The sequence below is a fragment of the Ceratosolen solmsi genome, unplaced genomic scaffold, assembly GCF_000503995.2.
Source record: "Ceratosolen solmsi marchali unplaced genomic scaffold, CerSol_1.0 scaffold53, whole genome shotgun sequence".
Classification (NCBI taxonomy): Eukaryota; Metazoa; Arthropoda; class Insecta; order Hymenoptera; family Agaonidae; genus Ceratosolen; species Ceratosolen solmsi.
Window position 1 is genome coordinate 1,716,468 of NW_011948441.1, and position 14,930 is coordinate 1,731,397.

Here is a 14,930-nt window from a genome sequence, read left to right on the forward strand (position 1 = left end):
AATTTCATATTCAAATAAATGTGTATAATCTAATTTACCGATCGAGTATTAGCAACAGCATGTATATCGCTCATCAATTACAAATGGCTTTGGATAATATTTAAAATCTTCAAAACGTTCACATACTCGTTCTAAATCAGTTAGAATATATTTTTTAATTATATTATTCGAATATCGTAAATATATTAAAAATAACAACAATATTTTATTTATTTAAAGTTCACATTTTTAATCTAAATAGCATTTAAGGCAAAGGTTATACAATTAATGTGACATTAAGCCATACTACGTTACCAGTAACAGATATTTAGAACTTTTAACGTATATTTTTATTTGTTTTAAGTTTGTCAGGAATATTAATTTCATTAATTAATGATTTATCATTATTTTGTATTCTTTTAGTTAAACGTAGATACAGCTGCAATACAAGTTAGAAAATGTTTGAAAGTTATACGAGTCAAACCGATGATATTTTGCAAAACAATGTAGGTGACGAGACTATAGGTAGAATAAAAATTACTATATGAAATTATATTCAGAAAATGATTACACTCATAAGTAATATAATAAGCGTGCAATAAAAAAACAAAAAAAAAAAAAAGAAGGCAAAATAGTGGTATTAGAGATGTGTATTTTATTTTATTTTGTTATAATTAAAATATACACTGTGTCATGGGCGAACAAGCGAATAGTAATTATAGTAACAAAATATTCGTCTCATTTAATTTCATTTATTTATTATTTTATTTCCATCCATATTCTCTGTAGTTTCATCACGAACTCTGTCCTCTTCTTTTTCCATAACAATGTTTCAATCTTATCATTTACTCGATTCCTTACTTTGTAATTTGTTAAATGTCATTAATTCTCTTCTAGCGCGCTTTCTTTCTCTCACATTAATCATCCTTTCTCGCTCTGTTATGTAATATTTTATCTCGCAACTCAATACGGTATACACAGTATACAGATTTATATCCCCAAAAGTATAATCGGCTTGTCTTAAAAATTTGTTTCGTAAACACCTTCGAGAGCCGTCCCTATGCAAAAAAAGTGGTCGACGTCCCGCGCTCAAGTCAAGCCGCTGATACTTTTTAATTTTTTTGTTCTTTTAAAAAACTTCCTAACTCTTTTTATTTCGGCCGGTAAAAATTTGAAAATGCAGGCCTTACGATCGCGTTACATTGCAAGTACAAAGAGAGGGAACGAAATAATTATCCGCAGTCATTTATGAAACCACCATGAATTCGTGCTATTATTTGTTCATTTTCTTTCTTTAGATATAGATATATTAATTAGATATGAAAAGACAGGGAAGATAATAACAAGTAAAATCATTAAATATCATGCTAAATAAAAATGGGACAAAAATGTTCTGCCTGCACTTCCAAGATTTTACATTTATACCGTCAGATATTCACGTTGAAAATATCAGCAAATTCTCTTATCGATAGGCAACTGGATATAGTCTATGAATGAGAATAACAGATTTTCTCAACGGCGCTAAACAGTAGTCTGAAATTTCCGCGTCATTAAGAGGGTATTACCCGTTCACTCAATTTGTTTATGATCTGTTATCTTCTTTTGATAAAGAAAAATCGGTAGACCACGGATTTTTATTCATAGCCAAAACTTCTTTGATTCTATCTATGTTTTGTTCAGGGACCGCGAGCGCAGCTACAAAATCAATATTCATAATTTCAATTTCGTGTTACAGGCATCGACTCGTTCATGTGGTCTGTATTAAAGCACAATTTTGATAATTTTTAGAATAATTTACCTTGACGGTATATTATATGACGTCGATGCAAATAAATTTATATCTTGGCATAATTAATAAGAATCTCCATTATCAAGGACTTTACTCGTGGTCCCTGGGCATACGCATCTTCAGTTGACCTAAGATCGTTAACACGTGTAAAAACAGTCTTCTGAAACATGAAGAGCAATCTTTAATGTCTAATATACAGTTACAAATGCAAAAAGCAAAAACTCAGAAGCAAGGATTTATTAGACATCTCCTTGTCTTTTAAAATGTTATATTCTCTTTCCTATTTATTTCTCATGATCCTAACATTTATCTATTAATAATTACAATGTCATATTTCAATGGTACACAGAGTTAGTCAACATTTTATCAATGATAGCTTAGCTACACGATAAAAAAATTGTCCAAACAAAATGTTGCTCCACAATGGGAAATTATGTTAAAGGCTCCACGATTTAATGGACATTTTTGTATTGACAAGGATTTTCGAATCGGACCTGCGATAACAAACTAACAAATTTTTCTCTTAAAACTTTCATTATTTTCATATTCTTTACTTTTGTAAAGATGGCCTAAATTTACATTAATCGCTTAGTATTACACAAGAATAAACTGTTTGGTAAATTCTTCGTATGATAATCTTATGAATTAAGTTAATTTTCACTTGATTCTCAGTAAAGATCCCAACTAGTTTCTCTTTCAATCATGATTTACAAAACGGCAGAAATTAATGAGGAACCAATTACTGACGCGATATAATAAGGCACGATCTAATCAATATGGTAATTAAAATTCGTGAGTAGCTTAATTTCTGAGTATAATTTATTACAGTAAACGTTTACAATGACAATGACTTAGGAGATAGATAAATTAATTGTCATTCGAAGGATATATTATCTCAAACCAAGTGTCTTACCATGAGTCGTGGTATTGAGAGCTTTGCGAAATTAAAAAGAAAACTGAAAACAATTGGAATTTGTATGAATAATTTGTTAGTTTGCACTCGCTAATAGATATTATCTAAATATATACGTATTATGTTTATGATTGGATTTATTCTCTCAACCCATGACAATTTTCCTTCGCTCATGCATTTCTCATATACCAAGGTACACTTAATATTTTAATTATACACATTGTTTTTTTAAACATTTTTTGTACTCTAATACCTATGTTTATCTTTTCTTCTAACTGACGATAATAATAATAATTCGTACATTTTACTATAATTATAGAAGAAAACCCATAATTCAAAGAAAAAGTCAGTGATGTGATTATGATTTTTCAAAATGTTTGAGGGCAAAGGGAGAAAAACATAAGCTACAAGTAAAATATATAAACTTTCGCTGTTCATATTTATAATGAAACATCGGATTATCATTATGACAAAAAAATAAAAAAAATAAAAAAAAAAAAAAAAAAAAAAAAAACAAACAAACATAAAGCAAACAAAATGAAAAAATAGAGGGAAAGAAAACTAACGACCTACCGTTAAAAATATTAGTTTGGAGTATTTAAATTACATAGTTGTAGCTTACGAATGGCGAAATCTGACCCTTGAATCATTTAAATTCATAGATTTCTTTTTTCTTTTTATTATTAGACAAAAACACGACTAAAAAATGTCGAACGGATCCAGAGGAATATATGACGAGTCTGAAGTTCTTGGGGTTGTTCGCCTGTGTTGTCGAGTGTTGTCTACATGCACGCAATGTACAGAATGTGTCCAGGGAGGGGCTGGAAGAGATGAATAATATTATATAGCGGGGGAACGGAAGAAGCGAAACTTTTTCCTTGGCCGGGTCCTTCCTTCTGTCCCCCCAGACGGAGCGATCATCTGCCTTTTTTGGAGCCTATCGACTCAAATTTGTCGAATTTTGCGTATTATCTGCTCGTTTTCATGAAAATAAAAAAGATATGTTATTTTGGTTAACAAACTCGTTTTTCATTTTTATAGTTTCATTTTCTTTTGGCATTCAAATTTTACGACTGATTAACACTTTCTTATTAAATTCATTTAATGATTTTTAAGATAATTTATTAGGAAGGCTCGAGTATTACAATACACTCTATTATCTGGCATTTATATCTTCTTGTTGAAGTTTAGTTATAAAAGTTTAGCGATTCTGAGTAATTTTAAGCGAAACTTTATTTTTAATTCACAACCGGTCATTTTTTCATGCTAAATTGGTTTTTAAAATTCTGAAAAATGCAAACACCTTTCCGAGAATATAAGTTATACAGGTTGTTCTTTTTTTATTTGATGAAACAGAAAAAATGGTTATAAATAAGAAAATCAAAAATAAATTTTTAACAAATTTTATTAATTTTTTTGTTAATACAAAAGCCTCTATCAAGTAGCATATTACTCAAGGACGTGTTTGTATTTTTCACACAATTATCTGGAAAAATACGTTCAACTTTATTTATAATTGAAAAATGAAATTAAAGTAAGAAATTGTCAATAGCATAAAGAGGTAATTGAGAAATGTTTATAAAAAACAAAAAACAAAAAAAAAAAATATAAAAAAAAAGATGTTATTAGGCTACCTTGAATTTAATATGGTTGATGTCTTTGAAATTGACGAGGTCCCTGAGGTCCATTTCTGGGTTTTCCAGGCATCGCGTAACCCATGTTCTCATATCCATCATAGCCCGAATAGTCGTAACTGGCGTACATGTCATCGTAGCCACCATATCCATTACCATATTCAGGTATATAACCACCATACCCTAAAATTTTTAAATTCAAATCCCTTATATTTGTCATTTAGTATTTTCCATTACATCTATATTATTTAATTGTTTGAATACCAAAAAAAGAAAAAATTAAAATGCATTCCATGAGAGAAAGTTTTGTTGTCAAATAGTTCTCTTTTATTCTTCATATTAAGTATTGCAATTAATGAACACAATAATTGTCTTGTAAATTTTCGTATTTATTAATAAACATAAGTAAATTAAATTACTCAGTTTTATGTTAAAATCAATACAACATTTGAACAACAATATTCATATTGATTATAAAAGTAAATACAAAAAAAACTTCGTACAAGTCTTTAATTTTGCAAATTACAAAAAAAAGTGCGTGTATGCGTGTGTATGAAAGGAAGTTTCAAACAAAAAGATTTAATAACATGTGTAGAATTGAATTTGTAAATAAATTATATTTCCGAAAGTCCCCGAGGTTTTAACATAATTACAATAACATCAGGGGCCTTCAATATATTCCAAATAACTTAAACTTAAGTTAATTGTATTCTCGATACATCGGCGGATAATTGTTATAATTAAAGGGTATTTTACCGCCACCGTAACCGTAGCCGCCATACTGAGGTCCCCAGTATCCTTGGCGTTGATCTTGATTGACTTTGACTTTCTTAACATCGATCTCCTTGCCTTTGATAGTTTGCTTAGGGGTCTTAAGTAACTTGTAAACGACGTCTTTCGAGTCAAACGTCACGAAGCAGTAGCTTCTGCGTTGGTTTTTCGTTTTGTCGAAAGGAGCCTGCACTTCCACAATTGTGCCATACTGTGCAAAGTAGTTTTTAATGTCCTCATCTGTAATCTCAGGTGTCAGGCCTCCCACGAAGATCTTGCCATGCTGGGCTTTCTTGCTCACTCGCTTTGGATCAACCTGAAATTATACATACTTTAATATTTTTATCAAATTTATCATTCAAACGTCATGCTATATTATTACTAAGAGAATAAAAAATAATCATACTAGCTTGCTGTCGTATACTTTGTTTACCTTTAATTCAATATCAAATTTTTAAGTATTTAATGTCTGATGTAAAAATAGAGAATTAGTAATGTGAAGGTTTTAAAAATTGGGAAAATGTTAAATAACATCGATTTACAATTTAACATACAAATTTATTTTAATTTAATATAAGCATTTAATAACAATTTAATATAAGACATCTACTAATCAATCGTATAACCATTATGGCTATAGTTTTTTCTAGTTTAAAAACACTCACCATTATTATGACAATTGCCCTTTTCTACAAGTATAGAAAATAATAGGTTGAGAGAGATAGAGATAGAGATAGATAGATAGATAGAGAGAGAGAGAGAGAGAGATAGAGATGGAAAGAGAGAGGGAAAGATGCAATAAAAGAAATGGAAGAAAAATAATGCACGTGTGTGTGTGTGTGAGAGAGAGAGAGAGAGAGACAACAAAAATACAGAAAAGCATAATTGGCAGCAAATTAAAAATCTTATTTCTTATTCTCATGATTAACATATTAAACAGTAATCGAAGCTAAGAATATACCTTGCGCTTGTTAATGTAGTGATCGCCCGCAGTAAGTAGTTTGTCAATAGTTTTGGGATTCTGAAAGACTATAAAGGCAAATCCCCTTGATACACCTGTGTATGGATCCATTTTAATGGATACACTTTCAATATCCCCAAATTTGCCAAAGTGATCCTTGAGTTCTGACTCGGTGGTGTTACGGGTGAGTCCTCCAACGAAGAGCTTCCTCTCATCATCTTTGCCAGGGATACCAGCCGTGGCTTGTTGTTTGTCACCACTTTCCTGTGGCTTGCTCTGTTCGTTCTTGTTCTCGGTGTTTTCGCTTTGTGCGTTCTCTTGACTCTGGTATCCGTCCGCCATAGCTGTGCCCTTGTGTCGGTGCTCGTTGTTCTTATACTTTTGGAAATTCTGAAAGGAAGTCGGAGCGTGGGTTAGGTGCCGGTGTTGCACGGGCGGGCGGGAGGGGATCACGGATACAGCGGCACGACACGAGCGCGGGGCCAGGGGTAGGGGGGAGAAGTGCGGCGAGACTGAGGGGGAAGGAAGTGGCAAATGGTCCAGCGCCGGAATCCCGGGTAAAGTATGAGATAGACCTCCAAGTCCGTAAGCGCCGACGTCGCATTCCGAAAACTCCTGCTCACGATGTCCATTAATACAGAGTTCCCGCGTCGTAAAGAGAGGCGCTAATTAAATGGTAGCTTCCGGGGCTGTGATGCCACTCTGGGGACGACGACCTTGACGTTGGGCCCGACGCGGGAACAAAGAAACGCGGGGTAGGGGGGACGGTTGGATGGTTATAAACCAAAGAGCCGCAAACGGAGATGCGTTCACGCACGGAGTACTTGTGTTTCCTTCGGTCGTCGCCCGCCGACATATTGCCATGCCGAGGGGGTTATCGGATGGGAGTCCATGAACGTTACCGGCGGCCTCGTAATTTCGTTCGGACGCGTTAAAAATCAAGCGTGACCGCAAAGCTCTACTCACCTCGCCGTCCTCCCGTCTTCTCTCTCACTCTACGTTCGTCTGTCTCTCTTCTCCTCCACTCCTCACGCTCTTTCTCTCGCTCGTTATCTCTCTCTCTCTCTCTCTCTCTCTCTCTCTCGACTTCTCTGGCGGCGGCTGCTACTACTGCCGCTGCTGCTGTTGCTGCTGGTGCTGGTGCTGGTGCTGGTGCTGGTGCTGCTGCTGCTGCCGCTGCCGCTGCCGTTGCCGTTGCTGTTGCTCCTCCTTGGCCGTCTGTTTCTATCTCTATCTCGTTCCCGCTCTCTTTCTCTCCCTCTCTCTTTGTTACATTCGCTTATTCTGTCTCTATATGTCTCTTTCTCTCTCTTGCTTTCGCTCTTTTCCAATAACGCGCGCGTCCCTCAGTCTCACCGACAGCCTACTACCACTAATCTACGGTTGGCACCGCACACTGGCGCAGCTGCTCCTTCCTGCACGCCGTCACCGGGGCTCGCGTATTTATAAAGAGCTCTGTCCTCCGACCCTCGAAAATGCGACGAGGACTAGGACGAAGATTAGGACGAGGGCTTGAACGAAGATGGAAAATCTTGGTAGCTGCAGGGTGAGAGTGTGAGGGCAACTATAAGAAACGCTGTGCTTTTTTAGGGGCGATCCTCGCACGCGCGCACGCCTGTGTATCCCGGTGGTGCGTCGGCGGAGAGAAGGCAGCGACGAGAATCGGTCACGAAGAGCGGCGTACATACGGGAGAAGAGAGAGAGAGAGAGAGAGAGAGAGAGTGAGAGAGAAAGAGAGAGAGAGAGAGCGCGCGCGAGCCGGTATGTCGTCATCAAGACTCGTCACCGGCCAAAGTCACGCGCGTGCGCCCGCGGCGCGAGTTTCACGATGGGTAATGCGACCGTAACATTGACGGGCTGATACACGGGACCGCTCCCACAAGTGCACGTCTCGACCTGGCTGTGACCATCCGTGTCTGGATCGCGCCGGTAATGCTGACGTGATTGCTGACAGTGAGCGCAACATCCTCTTTCGCGCCGACTGGCGAATTCCACGAGAACGAGAGTGGAGCAGCCAATGGTGAGGTTCTGATGGGGGAAAAGACACCGGAAACACCGAAGAATGGCTGAGAGGAGCCGTAGTGGTGCCTTTCTTTTTCGCTTCAGTTTCGTTTTTTTTTTCATTTCTTTTTGCTTCTCTCTCTTTCTCTCTTTCTCTCACTTCTTTCTCCATTATCTTCGACCCTTCTATAACGTGGCCGGTTTCTCTAATCACCGTTTCTGCCTTCGTTAACGAGTGAAGAGGGGCGGGGTTGGGTCATAAGTAACGAGGGGGGGGGGAGAGGAGGCGGCCGTTGACGCGATCAGTAGTTTCACGATTTTTCCTTCGGTTTCTTTTTTAATAATTGGAGAATCGCGCGGCCAATTTTTCGTATTTTGTCTCTCATCCCTGTCAAACGGCAAAGACAGTTAAGGGACAGAGCAACGGACTCGACTCGTTACCGCTTACTAGGCGCTACCGGTTACTCAACCACTCTGTTCTGTAGAGACGGAAGAGAGCGGAGCGAAGAGCCTCGAGGCAGTCGCTACGGAAATGACTGCGTTTGCGCGAGGGTGGGACGACGAAGGAAACGAATGTGTTTACGGAAAATGAGTGTGATTCGTAGGTGCGGAAGACCTTACGAGGGTTAGGAAAAGTAGGCTTTTAGTGTGTCGTTACGCGATCGTGCGAGCGTTTCTCAATGTTCTACATAGTTATGGCGCAGAGGGGCCGAGGAGTAATATTCATAAATGGTGATAAGCTGTGATTTGTGCGTTTACCGTGCGAATTATGGCGCTGTCATCGAGATCTTTTGACAAATATAAAAGTATTTCATCTTAAAGTCTCGTATGGTGATTAACATATTGATTGTTCATCGCTGATAGCCAAAGAGACTCGTCAATTATATGTATATAATTTCATCGATTTATTTAATTATTTATTATAATGCGTCTGTAATTCACTGACAGTGAGTGAATTTTATTTTAAATTTTTATTTTACCTATAAGGCATATGGTGGTGAGCTCGTTGATCTACATAAACTGTACGTGTGCATCATCAACTAAAAATACAAATATTGAAAATCTTTATTCATTGCGAACAAAATTTGTTAATTTAATATAATAAAATCGCAATTTGTTTTTGTACGATTATTTTCGAATTAATATATAAATTGAAATAATGCAGATGATTGGAGAATTAGAGGTTTATAGAGAAAATGAAAACGAAACCGAACAGCGCTACACCAAAATGTTAAAAGAGTCAGAATATTTAATTTGACTACACTGCTAATATATTTTTAGATTTTTTTTTTTTTAATTTTTAGAAATGAAGAATTAAGAAAATTGGTATTATTTATTTTTATCACACTATTTCATCGTTGCGTATTTTAATACATGAATAATTTATTATAAATTATTATAATATTCATGTAATATGCAAAATAGAATTTTAAACATTTAACGTGCATTATTTAATTATTAATATAATTATACTGTAAATTAATGATTTTTGTATTTTCAGAGAAATTCATGTATTAATATTCTTTTATGCATTGATATACCCACTAATACTAAATTGAATTTACGGTTTTTATTTTATGTATTAACTTTGTAATATTATAAAATGATGTTTAATACAAACGTTGATAGATAAGAAAAAAATTAACATATCCAATGGCATGAGATATTACCAGTACTACAAATTATAATGTAAACGTTCACATTGAAATCCTTATATAGTTTAAAATTTTTATTTTAATATAAATATTAATAATCAACGATAAATATTCAGTGTGAAATGATAAAATTATATAAGTTGATTGGCTTCAACAGATTTTATTATTCAGCAAATGAACCACTTTGATACAATACCATCTGTGTAATCTACAATATAATACATACTTCTGGATTTAAATTTCATTTTAGAAAATGTCAAGGTATATTTAAAATTAATAATTATACTGTGAAACAATATATATATATATGCTATAAAGTAAGTTTATTTGCAAGTTAATTATCGACATTAGAAATACGTAAAATTATGTTTATAAAAAAAGGTTAACATTGAATATTGACTACCTTGTAAAGTCAACTGCTTTATATTAGTTCAAAGAGATAATTAACAATTAATTTTTAGTTAAATGCTTAAAATCTCAATGAATTTAAATTATTTCTTTAAAAATAAATCGTAAGGAATGTAACAATATTTAGTAATTCCATAAATTTAATAGTTATATTATAAATATTATAAGAAACACTACTATAAAATTTTATTGTAAAATATAGCTTAATCTTATAACAAACATATAAAGAAATATTCTATAGTATTGGGCACAGTCTTATATTCATATACAAATTTGAATTATGACAATAAAATTATTTATCTCTATCAACCTCCTAGTTAATCAAGTGGTTTATGCATAGAGTCGAATTACTATTAAAAAATTTTTTTATTTATCCGAATATTTAAACGTTTTATAAAATAAAAATGAGAAATAAAAGTACATTCATGTAAAAATAGTACCAAGTGTATTTATACGTTACAATTTTTGTTAAGTCTTAAAATTATAAAATATTTATAATTACACTAATGTATTGCATATATTTTATTAAAAAATTTATAAATAAACGCTTAATTACAGTATTAACAATAATTTTCATTAAGAGCATCTAATAGCATCTACAGTTCTTTTTTGTATTGCTTCAATATCCAGATTTGTTGCAATTATTGTAATTTAAAATAGTATTTATATTATAGTCTTTAAATAAAAAATACTTATTAGTACGCGTTAATGCAATTAAATGCATTATTAAAATAATAACGTATTAAATAATTATAAATCAATAATACCTTTAAATATCTTTTGTTATTTATTGTATATTTTTTTTATTTGATAATGATTATAATAAAATAGATTATTTTGAATGGGATATTCAAAATAAGGGTGTGTTATAGATTTTATATATTATGTAGTTAATGTGAAATTTTGTCTTTGTATGATGATTAGAAACACTTATCATTTTTCTAATAAAGCAACTACAGCTGTAACAAGTTTATATTAAATTGTTATACATTAACTATCATTTTAATAAATAAATAATATGTATGTAGACAAAATATACTAATTTTTGTTTCAGTTCTGAATAAAAGTTACTTGATTAGTGATTATATTCTGAGGATTACATAAATAAGCTTACTTAATACATACATACATAATTACATAATTACTAAAGTATTTAACTGAATGATTAAATATAGACATAAGTAGTGACATGTGCTACAGGTAAGAAATTATAATTATTATTTGATTAAGTGAAACTGTCAAGTTAAACGTTAGGAAAAATACTTCAGATTTCATCAAGATAAAACAGACGAAGTAAATATATGAAATGTAGTTGAAATGTTAATTGTTTTTGTTGGTAAGCTGATAAAAATTACAATTGTAAATTGTATCTTTAAATCATAGGCGTAGGTCAGCAAAGCCATTTTTATATATTCAACTTATAATCTACGAACATTATTTTGAAACTGTAAAAAAGGAATACTTTTAGTTTTGTGGGCTCTATATTCATCTGAACTTTTTATAATTAATTAATTTGATCGATTTATATGAAAATAATTTAATTAATAAACTGTATCATTAAAGTAATTTAAAATAATTGCTTATTACATATATATAATTAATTTAATATTTAAATTTATATTACAAATGAAATATATTAAAAATAAATACACAGCTACTAATATAATTATTACTTGTGAATATTAGCATTTGTAATATTTTATATATTAATTTTATCATCTACATTTATTTCATAAAATTTATTGTAAATAAAATATTTGATTGTAAATTAATATAAGAAAATTATTAATAAATAATGGAATTTGATGTGAATAATATTCATTTAATCGCTTTTATAATTAACTTTTTGTCAAAATTCCTTCAATACTATGCAGTTTCTTTATTTACTTTGCAACTTTGAGTTTATAGGAATGAAAGTATAAATATTACGGCTGTCTCAACACGGATTATTCTACTTAGTATCCTTGAATAAATTATGTAGATCGTTTTTGTAGATTAATGTTAAGTGTATTATGTTATAAATTCAAATTTTGTTGATAATCTTATTCTTATACTCTTATAGATATAAAAAATTACCAAATAAAAATATAAATAAGTGCTCAATGTAACAATCATATTGTAATATAATATTGTGATATATTTAAAAGATATTAATTTTGTTTTTATTTCTTACAGAAAATAATAATTGTGTCTGTCTCACTGTATTATAAGTAATGATAAGTTGTTATTATCAAGATGAAATCTCTGATTTTGTAATTTAAATTATAATGGCGAATAAAAAGTTTACTTTTTCGTAAATACAATTATGTTTTTTTTCTTCTATTTTATATTTATCTTTATTTTATGCTTTTTGAAAGAATCTGTTTCTTATTAATCCTTCAATTTTATTATTTTACCATCATCTTAATTTACATGATTTCATTACGTTTATAAAATTTATCTAACTGATAGAGTTCCATTAATCTAGCGATTACGTAATTTACAATCTTCTTCACTTATAACTCAAAGTGCTTTAAAAATTATTTTCATAATATGCTAAAGATTTTTCATTCTCATTTAGCATCTTAGATTTCAAAATAAAATTGGACAAAATTTTATATTACTGTTTAATAAATCTTTTTATATTACTGATTAATGTATTCTGCACAGTAGGAAAATAATTATAGATTTATGATAGCGCAATTAAAAATGATTTACATTTTATAATTTGTAATCGCAATTGGTTTTAAATTATCGCGTGTGCTTGTAATATTTATCCTTACTCTATAAGCTAATATATGATAACTTTTGTCTGTATTATGTCAAGCATTTCAAATTAGACAAAGTCACGTGAAATATAAAAACATATATTAAATTTGTAGAGCTCTATAAATGTTTTTCTAATGCATTTGATTTTAAGTGTGGGGCTTAGCTTAGTAATTGGTAAATTAATCATTCTACGTTTCAAACAAACAGTGTTGTATTTTTCAAATTTATTAATGTCTTAAACATCGATGGGATTTAAGAATAGGGCCTCTTTTAATCATTTTCATCATACAAAATTCAATGAACCGGGCTCTTCCAATTCATTCGTATTAATTCATATTAAATCTGTCTTTTCAATTACGAAAAGTCCCATTATCCGAAAGGTGCGCGGATTTACTAGCATTGTTTCCCAAATTTGCCAACTGCCACGCGATCCGTTTTTTTATCCGTTATTCGTCCCGAATTAATCCTCGCACGCATCGGCGTCCCGTTCGCGGAATTCCTATTTTACCGGCACTCACCATAATGTCCCAGCCAGTGGGTAGTGAATGGCAGCTAAAAAAAATTCCGTGGGATCGCGCGAGTTCCTTCTACCTCCAGGCGAGCAGGAGTCATTAAAAAGTCGTTTACCATAGCAGGGGTGGCGTGGGTGCCGTGTCAGTGGCGCCCCGGCGCCCTTACCGACCTGGAGCCGTCGGTACACCAATCGTCGCCAGTCTCCGTCGGCGGTGAGGGATCGATGTCGGTGAGCGCGCACGCAGCCGCTCGACGACAATTGCTCGCGGACGCAACTCGCGAGTCCGCAACTGCCGTCCGAAGCGAGCGCAACCCTACCGTGCTTTAACGATCGCGAGTGAGCATTGGCTTGCGGATAGAGTCCGCGGTACGTCCCCGTAGCTGCCCACCTGACATAATCGGGAGCTTTGAGGGCGGCGACGGCGGCGGCGACAACGGTGGTGGTGGTGTTGCTGCCGGTGGTGGTGGTAGTGGTGATAGTGGTGGCGGCGATGATGGTGATGATGATGGTGCGCGACGCGAGCTGATTAATTTGTAATAATCGATCGATAGCATTTGGAAAAGGGCGGCGGGCGCTGGGGCCGGAGAGGAAGTATAAACAATCGAGTCCAAGCCCCCTGTGCGTGAATGTGTGCTCTTCTTTTGGGACTTGCAAGGACGCACTCTCGATCTACCTGCCATTTTTGTTTACGCGTTCACGGGTGCTTGGCCTAATTATCGGTTAGCGTGCAATTTTGGGGCTTAACTTTAGAATAGCGATGTACTTTATTGTACGGGTGGGGTGCCATCAGCGTTGCATATGCACTATATAAGTTATGGTAAATTAGCCGTTGTTGTACCGTTATCGTAGTTTGAGCTTTTTGTTTTATCCAAGCAGGATCTTTCATGATTTTTTATCAGTAATTTAAATCAGTCCGTGGATATGTCTTTACATTTTCACAATATTAATAGAGAGATTTGATACCGGCAGATTGAGCTTCTGGTAAAAAACGAATTGGTAGTTAAAAATGTTCTAGTCATAAGCCATTGTCTTCACCGTTATTTTCATGTATTTTAAAATTGAGCTATAATTTTTTTAATGTACATTATAAAACTTTACATATACCGAATTATTAAGAATTTAAGAATTTCAATGACTTAATTGTAGTAAAACAATACATAGTATAATTAGTTCATATCAAAATTTTAGGGAGGAATAATAAAATTGTGGAAGAATTTACGAGAAATTTTTCTGCCATAGACAAATATTCTGCCATATTTACCAGGAGCTTATTTATTTCAATGTCTTATCAGAATACATGCAGATTCAAGTACTTTATATTTTATAATAAGTATTTTATGTTTAAGCAATGTAATTCTTATGATTGAATAATAAATGATAGTATGAAATGACAAAATATAAAAATACTTCAATCGAAAGTGATTTTTTCATATAAGATTGTATTTAACAAAACAAAAATTTTTTTTAATTTTCAACGTTTTTAATCTAATAGTAACAATTTATCAAGGTTAAAAGGAAGGTTTAATTAAATTCAGTTTATTTCTACCTCAATAAACA

The 14,930-nt window shown here is 33.0% G+C and overlaps 1 protein-coding gene across 3 annotated transcripts; it reads right to left on the minus strand.

Annotated features, from left to right (window-relative positions):
- Positions 1 to 3,614: 3,614 nt before the first annotated feature.
- Positions 3,615 to 7,076, minus strand: LOC105365704 (RNA-binding protein squid). Of its 3 annotated transcripts, none has more exons than XM_011503936.1 (5): positions 7,014 to 7,076; positions 6,048 to 6,437; positions 5,072 to 5,402; positions 4,316 to 4,498; positions 3,615 to 3,653 (listed from the first exon to the last, which is right to left on the minus strand). In XM_011503936.1, the coding sequence occupies exons 2-4, from the start codon at positions 6,387 to 6,389 to the stop codon at positions 4,323 to 4,325; spliced, it is 849 nt and encodes a 282-aa protein (XP_011502238.1). In that variant the 5' UTR covers positions 6,390 to 6,437; positions 7,014 to 7,076; the 3' UTR covers positions 3,615 to 3,653; positions 4,316 to 4,322. The 3 variants fall into 3 exon arrangements, with proteins under 3 accessions (XP_011502238.1, XP_011502236.1, XP_011502237.1); XM_011503934.1 differs by lacking the exon at positions 7,014 to 7,076 and adding an exon at positions 6,623 to 6,983; XM_011503935.1 differs by lacking the exons at positions 3,615 to 3,653; positions 7,014 to 7,076 and adding exons at positions 4,069 to 4,167; positions 6,623 to 6,983.
- Between the last annotated feature and the right edge of the window lie 7,854 nt (positions 7,077 to 14,930).

Excerpts from the sequence above, each read along its gene's own strand:
- LOC105365704 (XM_011503934.1), bottom strand. The coding sequence starts at position 6,679 with ATGGACATCGTGAGCAGGAGTTTTCGGAATGCGACGTCGGCGCTTACG. Across the intron at positions 6,438-6,622 it reads CGGCGCTTACGGACTTGGAG|AATTTCCAAAAGTATAAGAA; the intron begins GTCTATCTCATA and ends ACTTCCTTTCAG. Across the intron at positions 4,499-5,071 it reads CGGCTACGGTTACGGTGGCG|GGTATGGTGGTTATATACCT; the intron begins GTAAAATACCCT and ends TAAAAATTTTAG.